General features: G+C 36.2%; 1 protein-coding gene across 1 annotated transcript in view; it reads left to right on the forward strand.

Moving 5' to 3' along the window:
• LOC125648593 (protein ELYS-like) overlaps positions 1–14486 on the forward strand; it is a 28460-nt gene extending 13974 nt beyond the window's left edge. The window contains exons 21-39 of the mRNA XM_048875636.2: positions 1–91; positions 363–476; positions 746–847; positions 999–1189; positions 1749–1843; positions 2520–2701; positions 2917–3064; positions 3802–3937; positions 4258–4326; positions 5244–5336; positions 5435–5616; positions 5768–6119; positions 6483–6583; positions 6698–8523; positions 8609–9362; positions 9826–9867; positions 9993–10055; positions 11533–11935; positions 13910–14486. The exon at positions 1–91 is cut by the window's left edge and continues 30 nt beyond it. Of these exons, the coding sequence (XP_048731593.2) occupies positions 1–91; positions 363–476; positions 746–847; positions 999–1189; positions 1749–1843; positions 2520–2701; positions 2917–3064; positions 3802–3937; positions 4258–4326; positions 5244–5336; positions 5435–5616; positions 5768–6119; positions 6483–6583; positions 6698–8523; positions 8609–9362; positions 9826–9867; positions 9993–10055; positions 11533–11935; positions 13910–14075 (5110 nt within the window). The 3' untranslated portion in view covers positions 14076–14486. The remainder of the gene's footprint in view (positions 92–362; positions 477–745; positions 848–998; positions 1190–1748; positions 1844–2519; positions 2702–2916; positions 3065–3801; positions 3938–4257; positions 4327–5243; positions 5337–5434; positions 5617–5767; positions 6120–6482; positions 6584–6697; positions 8524–8608; positions 9363–9825; positions 9868–9992; positions 10056–11532; positions 11936–13909) is intronic.
• Positions 14487–18296: the final 3810 nt, after the last annotated feature.

Consider the following 18296-nt stretch of genomic DNA (forward strand, 5'->3'; position numbering starts at 1 on the left):
TGATGGGATGGTAGAACAGATGGGAGAGAAGATAAGGGACCTCTGGTACAGAGAGGGGGGAAGCGGTCTGTACCCGCCCTGTAGTCTGCACGTAAGTTTTATCACTGAGATGTTGTGTGTTTATGTCACTTCAAGCTACAAGTCAAAGGAAAAGATGAAAATCATTAAAATCGTTTATTTGTTTGGGGGGGGGGGGGGGGTGATAATTTACATCTCCACTTAGAAAAAGACAATTCTTTTACCACAAAATGGAGTTACAACGAACATGCTATTTTCTCTCGATGTACAAAAGTTTTACATATTTGGAAATATGTGTTTCAACAGTGTATCAGGATTTGTAATCTGGGTGTTTTCTTCTGTAGGCTTTGTTGAGTATTTATCTGTTGGATGACATTTCTCTGATTGACAAGCATTCCCTGGTTCTGTATGGTCTCCTGGACATGGTGTCTGTGGCAAATCCTGATGCCCATGAAAAGGTCAGTCAGTGCTCAGCTGTTGAGAGGAAGCAGCAATGCCATAATCTGAGGAAAGACTCAATTTAGAATTTTTTTTTTTAAATTTTGTTTAGCACAGACAAACTGAAAATTTTATTTGTTTATGAAAATTATCTCAAAAGTTAGCTGGATTCGAAATTTAGACTTGCATGTAAGTTTATTTTCAGTTTATGGTCTTGAATGGCATCTTCAATATTTGTTCTTCATATTTCAGTCACATATTTGATTGGGGAAAGTCTTTCTTGTTTTAGTTGGCATCGAAAGTCCAGAAGTTTTCTAGAAAATTTGGGATTCCGTTTACTGTTGTGAGACAGGTCCAAGGATTCTGGCTTCTGGATCACAAGGATTTTGAGGTGATTAATGTAGATATACTTTAATCAGAAATTATAATGTCTGAGTGTCACTATCTCACCCAGTTCATGAAATTCTTTGCTTAAGGAATATACTTAGTGTAAGAGATGAAATGTGAAATAATTTCACCTGCAATGTATTTCTCATTGATAGGAGTCTATTTCCTTGATTCTTGACCCCCTGGTGTCTCTCGACTTTGGCCATTGGCAGCATCAGCGTATAGTCAAGTCCCTGTTGTATCAAGGACAGAGTAAAATAGCTGCCAGGTACCTCCAAACTGTCCAACCTGCCTTGTCCACTCCGGAGGAGGTGAAACTAAAGCTGACAGTGCTGCTGGCTAGTGGGTAAGTGTTTTCAATGGTAATTTTTCTCATACCACATCATTACTTCAATCCTGTGTTGTGTCATGTCAGATTCTTCATGTTTCTTCCCAAGTGAAATATTTATTTATTTTCCCTATTTATCAAAATGTGGGATAACCATTGTGTTATAGCTTCACTGCAGTTGATATAATTGTTGCAAATTTCATGGACTATCGCTTTCTATCTAGTGAATGTAGGTCTGATGTGGATTAACTTTCATGTTGTACCTATGAAACATGTAAAGAAAACTAACTTACACCATTAACAAAAATTTATTACCCAGACCTAAATGATTTCCTATGATAAAAAAAAAACCAAATCTCTGTTTTGAGCAGTTGCTGTTTTAGAAAAACAGCAGAATCAATTTTATGTTCTTAATTTGATCAAATATTTATCCACTGTAGGCTTATAAAGTTTAATAGAAACTTAAAAAGTTATAGGGATGGGACATGTAAATTTGCTTGTGTATTTTATATACATGTAAAAAGTTATTGTAATTAATATTCAAATACTGGTGTGTCATTAAGTCTGCTTTCTGCAGGTTGACAGCTGAAGCACTGGAATACCAAAGATCTTGTCAGGACCAACACAATGCCCAAGATTTACTGCAACACATATACCAGGCATGTCAACAGAGTAAGGATACCTTGTTAATCATTTATTGGGCAATGGAATTTATGTTTGTAATTATGTTAGTATGCAATGGAATTATGTTCATACTAATTTTAGGAAAAATCTGGGTTGTTTTTGTTTTTCTTCACATTATGCAGTCTATGCGAAAGTTTTTTAGACCACACAGGACATTCGGTCCTGTGTAATCAATGAACACACCGGACCGAACCAAATTTTGTCAGACCGAAAAACCTAATGTAAAAAAGTGAAACACGTGAAAATGCAAAACCAAGGGAATCTTATTTATTATACTAGTAATACTATACCAGGGATCCCTCCCGTATAATACTTTAGACAATCCATGCGGTTTTAATCACATTCATTTACGTATTTGGATTTGTGTGCTATTTTTTACTTATAACAAACATTTAAATGACTCCGCATCAAAATAGTAAAGCTCAAAACCGGACACTGAGACATCGGACATTCCGGTCCGGTGTAAAAAAAAAAATGATGCGTCGGACCTGAGGCACTGCACATCGGTCAGGTCCGACGGTCCGATGTCTTTCGCATAGACTGATTATGACACTTCTGATGTTGGAATACAGTGCATGTTGCACCTGTAAACATTACATGGAATATAATACTTGTTTTCTTCACCCTTGGTGTTTGTGGTAAGCTCTCATTTGTTTTTAAAAAGCTAAGACAGTGGATCAGCTGCTGCAGTTGCCAATGACCAGACTGGAGGAAGAAAACCTGGTCCAGTTTCTGACCGCCAGTGGTGACCAATATTGTCAGGAGATCCTTATCCTACATTATTTACAGAGAGCTTGTTATGTGGAGGCCATCAGGCTCAATGAGAAACTCAAACAGACTGTCATGGTAAACTCCCAGGCTTTGGTCATGTTAGAAATAGTTAGGTTCCACATGCACAATTGCCGAGTTTTCGGGGAAAATAATTGCCAAGAAATGACGATTTTATTTTGAAGCATAGGGCAATAATAAAACTTTTAGTTTCCCAATATTGAAAGGTATAGAACAAATAGTTTCAGCTTTTCCAAAGAAACTGAACTGTAGGATTAGAATTAATTTTGTAGACTGATGCAAGTGCAAAAGCCAGAGAAAGAGCATCTGCTAGGAATGCTATTGTGGATGGTTTCATGTCAGTGTTGACTGGTGTTCAAAGGAAACTGGTTTGGGAGAGTTACCATTGTCAAAAGAAACCTTCAGTGTCGAGAAGAGAAGGTAGTGTAAATGTGTACTTAATTGACTGAATTTTGTAAATATAATGCTTCTTTAAGATTAATCGTGTTTAAATTACTGTAAATTGAGAGTGCATTTCTCAAGATTAGGCCAGTTCAACTTAATTGATAGATTATCATCCCTGCCTGCCCCCCAAAAATTGGCCCGCCCTGATTTTTTTTATTTTGCGAAACTTGAGATTTCCGGAATATTTTCATGTCCCACTCCAGTATTTACGCTTCTTGTTTACATTTCCGGTATAGCAACGTGAAAAGCCACGTGAAGAAAATAGATCTATATGGTTTTCTTAATTTCTTGCGTTCTTACAGGCGTAAATCTAGAAGAAGTTAGGTATATTTCTGTTTGAAATTAAAGCTTAACCTGGAATTCGTGTGTGAAAATAGCATACTATTAGATTGATTTTCACCTGGCATTAAATGATGCGCATCTGTTGAAAAAAAAAATCGTTTGTCTTTCTTATTTCTCTCAGAAAATAAAAATTAAAAAATAAAATCCTCCCACCCGCCCCATACTTTTTGCCGACCCTGGATGATAATCTACTAATTAAGTTGAATTGGCCTTACAAACTCGAAAATATTTCTCAAAGTACTTGTATTTGTTTGCCCAATATTTGACAATAGCTCTCAAATTTCAATTTACAATGCCAATCTCATATAAATAAAGTCTGGAGAATTTCCAGAATTGATTACATTAGTTCATAATGACCATATTTTACTCAGTGAAGCACCCCCTGCCACTGTCCACCAAGGTCACCAAGAGAAACTACAACATGCAGTCACGGTCCTCTCTGTATGCGGATGTGATGAGTCATGTGGATGAAATGGAAAATGACCAACAAATGGAAAACTCTGAAGGGTAGGAATTCATTCTAATTACAGAGTATGAATATCCGCAACATGTTAATTTGGAAATTGGCATCTTTTAATTCACTTTGTTGGTGATTGGATTTTTCCAAGAAATTAATTGTACATTGAATATTGTAATAATGTGATTGACGTACATGTACTTTGACAATGTCAGGCAAAATACATGTTCCTATATTTGGATGTTCGAAATTTATATCGCTGTAAATAGTACACCTGTAACAACAGAAGAAATTTCAGCTCCATGGAATTAAAAAAACAACTTACAATTTTGTCCAGTATTTGTAGAAAAGTCAAATTCATGTTTTGTAGAACTCCTGAGAGAATATCTAGAGGGCCTGTTTTTGGAACTCCTCTTACGCCTAGAATGAATGAGACATTGTAAGTGATTATCTATACTTTATGATGACTCTATAAATTAGACATTGTAAGTGATTATCTGTGATGACAATACTGTACTTTGTGGAAACTCTTTAAATGAGACATCGTTATTGTCAATACTTTGTAAGAACTCTTTGAAAGATATCAATTTAGGAGATAATTATGTCTCCCCTCTCTCAGAGGGAGACATATTGTTTTTGTACTTTCTGTCTGTCAGTGTGCCCATCTGTCTGTCACAAAATCTTGTGAACACTTCTCCTATATGGCTTATTGGATAGACTTGAAACTTTGTACAATGTTTCATTGCCATTTGTAGATGTGCATATTGGTGGGATACAATTATTTTCCTAAAAGTAGTTGTGGAGGATGTAAAATATCTTGTGAACACTTCTCTTATATGGCTTATCCGATAGATTTGAAACTTTGTACAATACTTCATTGCCATTTGCAGATGTGCATATTGCCGGGAGAGGAGGATCCAATTATTTTCCTAAAAGTTATAGTGGATCTAAGAGGGATGGAGGATGTTAAAATAACTTATGAAAGCTTCTCCTCCCATATGGCTTATCCGATATACATGTACTTGAAATTTTGTACAATACCTCAATTCCATTTGCAGATGTGCATATTGTAGGGACAGGAGGATCCAATTGTTATCCTTAAAGTTATAGTGGATCTGAGGGGTGGAGGGTGTAAAATACTTTGTGAACACTTCTCCTATGTGGCTTATCGGAGTTCATGATGTCTATGTTCCAGCTCATGCTTTCTCCTCCACACCATGCAGTACATTAAGGCGAGGAGGTTTCATTTGGAGCTCTTCCAATTAGGGGAACTGGGAAGACATTTGTTTTTCATAAAAACAATCTCTAGTTTTATTTGTTTTAATTTTCTGTTAAAATTTATATTTTTCCTTAAAGAAATTCCCAACCAGTGGTTTATCCTGAAATGAATGCCACATCCTGGCAGAATACTAGTCAAAATTTAAATGCCAGCAGTCTAACTCCCATCAGGTGAGAAGAAAACGCACACTGTATTTTGTGATTGATCGTAAGCTTCCAATGGTTATCTACGGTTTATGTTAGTAACAATGTGTCTGTAAATTTTACAGATCTAAAATGAAAGTTCAAGGTGCCTCTGCATTAAGACTGCTACAAACCCCCAAAGTGGATCGAAAGACTCCAAGGGGATTAAGTCGCTCAGCATCTACTGCCACTCCACAGTCAATCCTCAAAGTCCGCAACCTGATAAACAGCACTGCTCAATTAGACTCATCAAATACAAGCAACAAAGGTATGGTAAATGTGTGGCATGAAACACATGGGTTTTCTTCAGTAGTTGAAAGCCTCGTATGTGTTTGCAATGTTGGTACAGAATTCATCTTTAGAAAGGAGATGAAATATCTAATAGAGTGAATCTGAAAGACTCTTTGCTTTGCTTGTAGAACTCTCAACAGTCCAGCGTGCTTCAGAATTCAGCGTTGATGAGAATGTCATGGCTGTGTCTCCCAGACCTAATAAGTCTGCTACTCCAAAAGTTGCACTCTCAGTGAGTACAGGACCTGGTCATGGAACACCGAAGAAACTGAGGTTTGTCATGGATGAAAAACCTGAGGAACTGGAAGCTCCGACATTTGAAAGAGACTCTCCTGTACCCTCACCAAAAAAGCTACGCTTCTCAGACAGTGGTGCTAAAACATCATCTATGAAAACTTCTGAATCACCCTCCAGTCGAAAGTCTGCTCTGGCTAGATCTCCAATTAGGCCTGTGAAAAACCGCAGTCCAACACCTGAAAGGTTCGTGTTTTTGTACATATTAGACGTTCATTCTCCAATGTCTGTTGTGTTGATGATCTGGCATGAAGACAAATTGAATAATGTGCATTAGCTCTATATTTAGTTGTGCTTTTTTGTCATTTTGATATCCAATTTCCTAAAACTCCCCAAGCTTGTTTGTCAAGTTAGAATAGTCATGGAAGTTTTCTTAAATGTAATTGGTCATGTAGGCTTTGTTATGTCAAAAATGCTAATGTTTTAAAGTGATGTTTGATTTCATTGGAGGTTGTTTTCAAATGAACCACTACTTATTTTTTTGTGAAACATCAATATGATATACTCATTACTTAACATATGAAAATTATATCATATTTTATTTTGCAGTATTTCCATGTCTCCTAAAAACCGATCTAAACTTGATAAGGTAAATCGCTCTCCAAGAGTCGAGGATGAAACCATGAGTAACAAAATCCAAGAAGAGCAAGGTACTCTTTCAACTGTTGCAAAATACCTGTAATGTCAATATCACTGATAAAACATGATATAAAATTAATTTTAGGAAATTTTCAAGTACTGACCAAATATTGTTTACATTTCAGAAATGGAAAATGAAGGCTCTTTCCATCCACCTGCTGTGACATATCATAGTGAAATCAGTGCAATTAGGTCATCGCCAAAGGAAATGGAAACGGCTTCCTCGAATCCTGGGGGGATGTCCTCTACCATTCCTCTGACAAACTTTTCCAAAGGCAGATTCACTCAGCTGAAAAACTCCCCACATAAAGCTAGTCCAAACAAACTTAGCATAAGCTCTGTTTGCAAGTCTCCAACAGTGAAACTTTCACAGGAGAGAACTGCATTGTTCAGTGAGACAGAAACTGTAAAAGCTTCAGAAGAAGAGGTCAGCACTACCACAGAGGACAAGGAACCCATTGAGATTGACCTCACTGTGGATGAGGACATGGAGGAAGATGAAATACCAGTCATTTCCACTAAAGAAGTTGATGGCACAATTGCAGAACTTAAAGACAGAACTCTCGTGTCTGCAGCAGACAGCTCTGTGGACAACATACCCACTTATGCTTTTGCTCTTCCAACAAATACAGAGGATGTGCTTTTAAAGGAGAAGAGACCTTTTCAACGATTACGATCAAATCATCAGTTTACCTTTTCACCACCAGTACCAGTGGAATCATCTGGACAAAAAGATGAAGGTACTGGCTTTGACTTCAGTAAGACAGCTGAAGCTGACAGTACATCTGAAATGAAGATTGATAATGATCAAGTGTTCTCTTCTATAAATGGAAAGTTAGATAGTTCACCAGATGAAGAAGTAATTAAAAATATGGAATCCAGGTCACGGAGAGGAAACCTTAGATCTCAAAAGTTTAAATTCAGTTTGAAATCACCACCCTCAGAACAAAAACTTCATGGAAAGAAAGCATCTGTGTCTTCTAGAGGAATCGATGGATCTTTCCTGGATACATCAGGTAGGACCATTGAAAAAGAACTAGCCCCAAAATCCAGATCAAAAAGGTCACAAAGAACACCATCTTGGAAGTTTGCAAAGAAATTGGAGTCCTCAACAGGACAAGAAAACATGGAGAGGACAGTTTCCTCAGGTGTTCCAGACTCTGAGGCTCAGTCTGAAAATGAAAAACTGGATAGTGGTGATGGAGAACAAAACAAGTCAAGAAGAGGAAGGTCTAGGAAGCACACAGTGTCAGTAATTCAGACTAGGTCTTCAGACAAACAATCCAAATCAACAAATACATCTCCATTAGAGAGAAAGTCTTTTAAAGGATCGAAGTCAAAATCTCCAAGTGCATCACCTTCCCAGAAGTCAACAAGTACATCTCCATCAGAAAGAAAATCTAGAAAAGAATTTAAATCCAAATCTCCAAGTGCATCATCACCTTCCCAGAAGTCAACAAGTACATCTCCATCAGAGAGAAAATCTAGAAAAGGATCTAAGTCAAAATCCCCAAGTGCATCACCTTCACAGCAAGCTGCTGAAACTCGCTCCAGGTCTAGTTCAAAATCACAAGAAAAGGTTGTGAGCAAAAGCAATGTGATATCCTCAAGACATTCCAACAGGCAGATGTCTGAATATGTGTCACAAGATACATCTCCAAGTTCTGTAGTGGACAGACCTGTTCGGCAATCAGCTAGGAGAGGAGGTTCAAAGTCAAAATCTCCAGCAGTAGAAGAAGTTTTTGCCACTCCAACCAGACATTCCACACGACTTAGAAATAGGAAATCGCTTTCACCCACACAAGATACCAGTATGTTAGGAACCTCTATTAGATCAACAAGGGCAAGGGTTTGGAAGGTAGACTCTTCTTCCAGAGAAAGAAGTGAATCTCCATCAAAATCAAAAACAAGCTACAATGATGAGATAAGGACCAGGTCTCAGGCAGAGGAAGTGAGTAATTTTGTACATGTATTTAGATTATTGTACATAGTGTAATAAACAATCTATTTCATTAATGTATTTCATTAATTTTCAGGTATCAAAGACGACAATAGTATTAACCCCTACTCCGAGCAGAAGAGGAAGAAGAAAACAACTGGATAGTGAGTCCTCAGAGCTCGAAGTTCAACAGAAGGGTACTCCAAGTAGAAGAACAAGGAGAAAGGATGAGAAGCAACATGTTGATCCCCAGGAGACAACCAAAGTTGAGAATAGCGGAACAGGAACACCTAGTAGGAAAGGAAGAAAGCAGACAGGTGTTGAAAATCAGGTGCAGGAATCTGAAGCAGATATAACAGAAAAGAAGCATGTCTCTAACAGACATGGAAAGATGAAGCAGATAGAAGCAGAGGAACAAGAAAGGGAACCTGAAACTAATGAACTGCAAGCCACCCCAAGCAGACGTCATAGGAAAAAACAAAGTGTAGGGGAAGAACAGGATAAGGAGTCTGAAATGGAGATGACAGAAGCACCGGTTACCCCAAGCAGACGAGGTAGGAGGAAGCAGACAGCAACTGATGAAAGTATTCAAGAATCAAAGGATGATGCAGTTGTCACTCCAAGCAGAAGCACCAGGAAGAAGGTTCAAGTGACACAAGAGCAGGAAATCACACTAGTCAAGACCACTCCCAGTAGAAAAGGAAGAAGAAAACAGCCCCAGGTAGAGTCTGACCAGACAGTAGAGGATGAAGTAAAGACCCAGGAGAAAACTGAAAGTAGATCAGAGGAAGGAAAGATGGAGAATCCAGCAGTGGAGACTTCAGATGAGATTGATGAAAGTGAACATACGTGTATGTTTTGTTTTAATTTCTTGATTCTGATATACATTATACAGGCTATTTCTTTTATCTTTTTCATGTCTATATTGAGCAAGATTTTATTTTCAAATATCCAAGTATGATTCGTATCTTGCCTTGTATAAAAGACTGAATGTGACTTTTTTATGCGAGTTGCTCATTGCTTCCCACCTCTACTACTTGATGACTTGTGGTTGGGTAATAGAATATGCATGGCCAGGCTGCTCATTGAATCGATGTTAAAGATACATATCATCTGTGGTGTTTTCAAAGTTATCTTTTAAGATTAAAGTATGTTAAATTCTTGTCAATTGAAACTGTATTTGTAATTTGTACCGTCATTCTCATTCATTTGAGCAGTTTTGTATAGGTTATCTTGAGCAAATTTGTAAAAAACTGTTTCCATAATTGTAATATCGAAGACATTAATATAATTTATTTTATTTTTTTATTTCAGCTAAGACTGGTGATGAGAAAATGTTAGAAGAGGAGAATAAAAGTATGTAATTTGCATACTAAAAACTGCGTGCTAAGATCTTGCTTGATATTTAAAACTGCGTGCTAATATCTTACTCTTTTTTTTTTTTACAAAGATACATTTCATATGGATATCTTAATTTTCAGATAACAATGCGACTTCCCTATCCTTTGAATTTGCTGAGCCGGTTGATTTTGAGATCGACGATGGTAAGATTTGATATGATTTTAAGTATGCTAACAATCTAATTTGGCATGAATTCACATGTTAAAACTATATGAAGAACAAAAGTATTTGAATAAATTGAGAAGTGGGTTGGATACACTAAATGAATTGAGATCTTTTATTGAAAATAAAGAAAGTTTATATCAAACTATTTGACTTCAGAAAGTATGGGCCACATGCATCAAAAATCAACCACATATTTATTGTATTTTGGTGTGTGTAATACCATATAGCAGGTTTTTTCCGCGGGGTGATAAATTTGGCTTATTTTAGCGGTTAGATAGCTTTCCGCCAAAATTTCACTCGCCAAATATGCATTCAATTGCGGCTTCAGTATTTGAAAAGAGAAAACTCTTCCCTGTCCACCAAAATTTATCCTGCTAAAATCATTAGCATACCTTTCAGCCAGCAAATCGCCAAATTTTAGACCCGCGGAATAAACCCACTATACAGTATATACACAGGGGACACTCAATGAAGTTCAAGGGACCTTGATAAAATTTCGAGAAATCAAGAGTTCTCGAGATCGAAATTCGGAAATTGAAGGTCCAACCATATGGTTCAGATTTTACAGTAACCAGAAATGTTTACCAACAAGATCATATTGTTTTGACAAGTTTTCCTACAAATTTGTCAGGTAGTGAATTTGATTTCAAAATAAAGAACCTTATTTTGCATTAATTAAAAGATTTCAAAGTTTATGTATTTATTTGTTCTTTAATTATGCTTAGATAAGCATACAAAACTAAGTTCCAATAAAGCTTTACTGTCGCTAACTAAACAGAGCACAATGTAATGTTGCTTTACACAAAGCAAAAATTCTAACAAATCAGTAAAACGATGTTTAAGAGTAACTTTACACAAAATACAAACTCGAGAAATTCAATAGTTTGTAGATCTCTAAATCAATGTCTAAAACTTACTCTCTCATTGTCAAGTCAAAACAAAATTATATATTTTATTCATATAGTCGGATTATATACAAATTTAATCATCTCAAGACCCTGTTGTAAGGTGTAAACTGACCAATTAGCCAATTATATACTAAGTGTCCACCTCCACACAGAAGCATGGGTGATGTTTTACCTATGTAAACACCTAATTACCACAACCACACTATCCTCTGGAATTCAACAAAATCCAGGTAAGGTCCAAGCGAAATTGCCACCACTTCGAGAGATCGAGAGTGAAAAACAATGAAATATGTTTTACGGGACCCAACTTCACTTCGAGAGATCAAACGTTCAAGAGATCGATAGTAAATTTGCTTAGTTATATAAAGAAAAAATCAAGACCATGATTTCACCTCGAGAGATGGAGAACTTTGAGAGATCAAAGTTCGAGCCATCGAGAGTCACCTGTAAATAATTGAATGAAAATAGGTTTTAAAGAATAATTTTCTTATTGATATTTTTGTACATTTTGATAATGGACCAAAAGTGTTTCATTTTGTACATGTAGATTCCAAAAAGGAGTTAGAAGCCAGTTTTGAGGCTGCCAATTCCTTTTTATTCTCTCCACCGCTGACAAGAGGCTTAAGCAAACGACTAAGTATGGACCCCAATGATCGCACTAGTCTATCCAGTCGTCTCAGCCTGGAACCAGATAATCGTAGTAGGCCTTCACAGAAAAGACTGAACCAACAGGATCATGAGATCATTCCTCCAATTCTTCTACCTTCAGTTAATGTTTCACCAAGGCCTCCTATTCACGAGGAGCCGTCCTTAACAAGGAGAATGTCACTAAGAGGTTCCAGGAGTCAAACTCCAGAGGTTCAGAAGAAATCAACATTGCCAAGACGAGGGGCGTCTGAACCTCCGGACAATCCATCTGTGGCCAAAATTAGGAAAAGGGGAAGGAAAAAGTAAGACAATTTCTCTTTGTTATTGAATTATGATATTATTGCTGAATTGAATTTGAGAAATCATGGGGTTTTTTTTTCATTTGATGCTTTACCAACTGAAGTAATTGATTTCTCACCCTTTGGTGGGTTTTTTTTTTAGCACACATAGATTCAAAACATATATGTTTACATTGTTGAACTACTGTAAATCTTATATTTCTGGGTTGTCTAATGTTTGCAGTGTTGAACTACTGTAAATCTGTTATATTTTGTGAGACATTTCTGGGTTATTTTATGTTTACAGTGTTGAACTACTGTAAATCTGTTATATTTTGTGAGACATTTCTGGGTTATCTTATGTTTACAGTGTTGAACTACTGTAAATCTGTTATATTTTGTGTGATTTATTTCTGGGTTATCTTATGTTTACAGTGTTGAACTACTGTAAATCTGTTATATTTTGTGTGATTTATTTCTGGGTTATCTAATGTTTACAGTGTTGAACTACTGTAAATCTGTTATATTTTGTGAGACTTATTTCTGGGTTATCTTATGTTTACAGTGTTGAAGCACCTTTGAGCGTACATAGTGTATGAAAAGGGTGCTATATAAATATGGTATTATTAAATCTGTTATATTTCTGGGTTGTCTAATGTTTACAGTGTTGAACTACTGTAAATCTGTTATATTTTGTGAGACATATTTCTGGGTTATCTAATGTTTACAGTGTTGAACCTCTGTAAATCTGTTATATTTTGTGAGACATATTTCTGGGTTATCTAATGTTTACAGTGTTGAACCTCTGTAAATCTGTTATATTTTGTGAGACATATTTCTGGGTTATCTAATGTTTACAGTGTTGAACTACTGTAAATCTGTTATATTTTGTGAGATTTTTTTATTTCCATTTTCCTGCTGTGTTAGATTCATAATTTTTGCCAATGATCACAAAGTTTGTATTTTTAAAAACTTTCTTTTATTACCCTTTTTGATTTCGAAGTCACATGGTCAAACTAATTGAGACATAATGAAATATTGTCTGCTCCATATTTTGAGAAACCTTAGCTGGATAGACTTCAAAATTAGTACACTAGTACTCACTAAAGAGTAAATGACTTCTATTGATTTTGAGGTTGAACTACTTTAGACTTAAAAAAAATATCTTGTGGAAACCTTTGCTTGATGAGGCATGTACATGTATAAAAAGATGAGCCTTAGTGATTTTGAGGTCACAAGATCAAAGGTCAGGAGTCAAACTATTCCAGACAAGGAATATCATGAGAACCCTATGCTTAATATACATCAAACTTTGTATACATGTGATATTCAGGAAGTAGGTACAGTAATTCATTTTGAGATCTTAAGGTCAGTGGTCAAACTGCACATAGGAAAATATTGTCATTTTGAGATGAACTTGGTACACTGGTACTCCCTAAGGAGTAGATGACCCTAGTGATTTTGAAGTCACAAGATCAAACTACCTTGGGAAATTGTGACATCATGCGTGTATTTCCTGAAGTAAACTACCTTCTAACTTCTGTAAAGCTTATGATTTTCAAGGGTAAAGAATGATAACAAACTGATCTCTTTTCAGATATGATGTTAAAATCGGGGTTCACAGCACAATATAATTATGATTTATATACATATTACACAATGTCATTGAAGTTCACATGAAAAAATATACATGAGCCAAAAATAAATCAGAATATTGTAATTGTTTGTGTTAAAAAACTTTTTAAAAAACATTGTATCAAACTATTCCTTCTCTGGAGAAAATTAAGCCTTGTCCACATCTGGAAGCAATAGATTTGTGTATGAAATTTACAGACAATCCTGGTGTATGTGATAAAAAATTTAACAGTAGTGGAATCTGTAGAGGACATTGTGCTTTGCTCGCACATGTGCTAGCACATCTAGTTACAACATGACTTTATAAATTTGGATGTGTACATCCCAACATCTTATTTATCAAACGTGATTGTCTTTTGCTAGGAGAGAACTATCTCCAGTTGATGCTGTGAGCCTTATACCTGTGATTCCGGAGGAAGAACCTCGACAGACCCGAAGTTCAAGAACCAGACAGAGCGCCTCTGAGGAACCAAACTCCACTCAGCACTATAATCGTCGTGAGAGAAAAAAGGCTTACAAACTTTGGTAGATAATTCTACTAAGAAGATATCTGGACTGTGATCAATATTCTCTTACAAGAAAATACTTGATTCCTTTTATATTTTTAATTAATAATCAGAATTTTGGTATAACTTTGGGTGAAAATTGTTTTTGGATTGAATGCAGTGCTTAAATACAGTAAATGCCAAACAGAAACTAAAGAAATAAAATTCAATGTTCATTTATTGATATTATGTGCATATGTGTTTGTAATACTGCAGTTGTTGATGTTTTGCTAGGGATGATTTGAACAAGAGATATGTTTCTTTGCAGAGCAAAATGTATGGCTTAAGACAAGTTGATGCGATGTGGAAGTAATATTTGTTGTACTTTTTCATGAATAAAGAAATTAATACAATGTACTTTTTATGGGGGAAAATAAACACTCTAGTTTTTGTGATAAGTGTAGGTTATTTGTATGAAGACGAATCGTGTACACAAATGTCCAATGAACATTCCAATATTTAGTGTTTTTCTTTGCTGTAGTGTCTCTGAATTCATGACAGGTCCATAATTTGGGCAAATATGTTTAGGGTATGGTAGAAATAACATCCTTTTTCTACAATTTCCTTAGCAGTAACTGTGATAAAGTTTTAGCTTATCTCAGCCAAGGGCTTGGAACGTGTAGCTCATTGGATAATTTGAAGAAGAGAAAATTCATTCTGAGAATATTTACCTAAACCTCCAATTATTACATTTTCCATTGTAATTAATCACCTCGCATACACCTAACAAACTAGAAAGTGATTCCTTATTTTTATGCTCCCCAAACATTTCGGGGGGATCACTTAGTCACCGTCATGTCTGTTCATCCGAGCTCACATCTTCTAAACCTTTCATCAGAAATTAGTATAATTGATCACAAATGGTCCTTGAGACAAGGACTTTTGGACCAAGGTCATTTTGGAAAGGTTTGGGTTGCTCAAAGCATATTCCTTCTATCAGTAAAATGTTTTTTATTTCAACAGTTTTGAACAGGTATTGATCATATATCCATATAAAAGTAATAGGGAAATGACTTTCAAACAAAGGTCACTCTAGGTCATCACTCAACATAAACCTAATATATAAAAAAGAAACCATTTCAACAGTTGTTGATCATTGTGCGAGTCATTCGTCATATGAAGTAGTTCATTGGTTAGATGCATCCATCAATTTTACTGATATTTTATATTTGAAATGAATTTGATATATCAATATATATGTATCAGTTAGAGATATCTGGGTATTTTGTAGTTCCTGAACTTTTTTTTTTTTTTTTTAAAATGGTCTCGTGTATGAATTCTGTAGATGAGATAATGGAAGATATGTGGCTCCAGAGAATTGAGCCGGCGATGCGCTAAATCAAGTGACCCGGCTGCATTACAGAAATGAAAATGTTGACCTACTGCATAAACATTATTTGGCATAGAAATAACCAACACATATACATTTAGATATGATTATGTAGGGAAATGTCCCCCAGTTTGTTTACAGGCCAATTAACACCAATATCCCCCGAAAATATGGACAATAGAGCATGTTTCAGGATAATAAATATTGAATATATGATTACTTGAGAAGACAGACTTAAAACTCGAGATAAAAACATCATTTGGTTTATTTGATTTGATACATATAGAATATCACACTCTAATGTTGATCTCGAACCTGGGATTGGCCCCAAGAGTTGATCTCGGCCCGAGCCCATAGGGGCAATCCCAGGTCTGAGATCAACATTAGAGTGTGATATTGTTTATATCATATACCTAAAACATAACAAGTTGATAAAAAAAAAATTTAAATGTTGGAGGGGGGGGGGGGTATTGACCCCAAACATAAATACATAGTATACTGTACAAATGGCAACGATATTTGACTATTTCATTCCTTCAGTGAATTTACTTTAAAGGTTACGTTTCCAGACAGACTTAAAACTCGAGATAAAAACATCATTTGGTTTATTTGATTTGATATATTAAGGTATCAGTGATTGATTTAAAGACGACGTACATTAAACTACGTGTAAAGCCTGCAATAATTGAATTATAATGATGACATCTGTTAAAATATGGCATGCAACACTAGTAGTTGAATGGTTAAGGATACTAGTATATTCAATTCAGTGTATGGTATTATTTCATTAATATAAAGAATAATCTTTATTATACCCCCCGCAACAAGTTGTGGGAGGGGGGGTATACTGGAATCGGGTTGTCCGTCTGTCTGTCCGTCCGTCCGTCTGTAGACGCAATGGTTTCCGGACTCTAAAGCATTATCCTTTCCACCTACCGTCACCATATCATATATATGGACTACCCATGGGATGAAGATGTTCCCTATCGATTTTGGGGTCCAAAGGTCAAGCGCACTGGACATCGAAGTAGCAATATGGTTTCCGGGCTCTAAAGCGTTATACTTTCCACCTACAGTCACCATATCATACATATGGACTACCCATGGGATGAAGATATTCCCTATCGATTTTGGGGTCAAAAGGTCAAGTGCACTGGACATCGAAGTAGCAATATGGTTCGGTTTGTCATGCCATTTGTTTTTTACACTCAGAAAAGAGGTAGTTTATACCTATTACCAACACCCTTTGGGAGATTGGGGTAAGCGCGGGGGGGGGGGGGGGGGGGGGGGGTATTCTTAGTGAGCATTGCTCACAGTACCTCTTGTTTTGAATTAAAGATGATGCATTTAATTTGCTTCGGTTTAAATTCCTTTGAAGATGCATCTTGTTAAAAAAAATGATCCCTGGTAAGCTAGTTGAATTCAGTAGTTGAACGACTGATAAAGGAAGTTACCTGTTCAGAGATATTGATAAGATTGCCACCAACCACGTGTGGGTATTGTAGGAATGTTTGGTTGGGGGATATAGCCACTCGCATATCTTTTATTATATGAAGATAACAAATTTATTTGATGCGCGCTTCAATTCAATTGAAGAGAACGATGATGTAATTAATGCGCGTGTCAGTTGAATTGATGCGTGCAATAATTCAAATGATGCGCGCAATAATTGAATTCTTGACCGCATCAATTCAGTTAATGCGCGCGGAATGACTGAGACGGATGATATAGATCTCTTTTAAAAAAAACAATTAAAGATGCTTTCGTTTATTTGAGTTTGTTAATTTGGAGCTCCACAGATGACTTACTAAATACCATAGCCAGCAAAATCCAGGCGAAGCACATGGGGGGTAAGCCTCTATTGATGATTTGGGGAGAGGATTAAGCCTCTATTGATGATTTGGGGAGAGGATTAAGCCTCTATTGATGATTTGGGGAGAGGATTAAGCCTCTATTGATGATTTGGGGAGAGGATTAAGCCTCTATTGATGATTTGGGGAGAGGATTTTACTATATAAAACCGGCACAACAACAACCCCCCACCAGTTCAATGACGTTTACGTTGCTTTCTAGGAAATACAAATCGCTGTAAATTCTTTAAAAACGGAATTTCACATGGTATTGCCAGTGAGCTTAATGTCATACAATCGTGTCATCTGTTCTAGTAATTTCTACTTCGGAAGTGCATCACTTTTAGAAAAATTATAGCAATTGATGCGAGACGGAAAATTTCCCAACTTCGTCCCGGATTAGCGATCATTTCTTTAGAGCTCTACACGTGCTCCTTTCCCCTTTTGCTGTAGGAGGAAGCGCTGGGAGAAAACATTTGCGGGGAACTAAAGATGAACGCAAATTAGACCAATTAGGAAAAATCAAAACTCTTGAAAGATGAGAATGAAATTGTCGGTTTTGTTTTCGGAGTGTAGTCGAATTTCCTTGTCTTTCGCAATTCCCTCTGTATTGCAAATTCCTTTATAGCCAAGTAATTAAAAAGACTCTTTATCACCAATGTTACTTTGAATTTATATATAAAATTACACCATAAAAAAAATAACAATTATGTAGTTGCAACCCTCCCCATTTCGTTGAATATTTTTAAAAACTTGTGTTGTTTTCTTTTTTACCATTTTAGGGTTTTCAATTATTCCGGGGGGGGGGGGGGGGGGGGAAGATACACACTTTGGTCGCAGCCTGCCCGGTGAACATTTTCTGGATAAGCAACTGTACCACATTACATGCAGGATAAGCAAGCAAAAATATAACATGTGTATGTTTATATTGTTTTTCAGGTTTATATAACCATTTCGTTCCATTACCAACTTTCAAAATGTATATAACGCGATTTACATTCCCAAGGTTTTTGCCTTTTATATCT

Source organism: Ostrea edulis, chromosome 1 (genome assembly GCF_947568905.1).
Source record: "Ostrea edulis chromosome 1, xbOstEdul1.1, whole genome shotgun sequence".
Taxonomy (NCBI): Eukaryota; Metazoa; Mollusca; class Bivalvia; order Ostreida; family Ostreidae; genus Ostrea; species Ostrea edulis.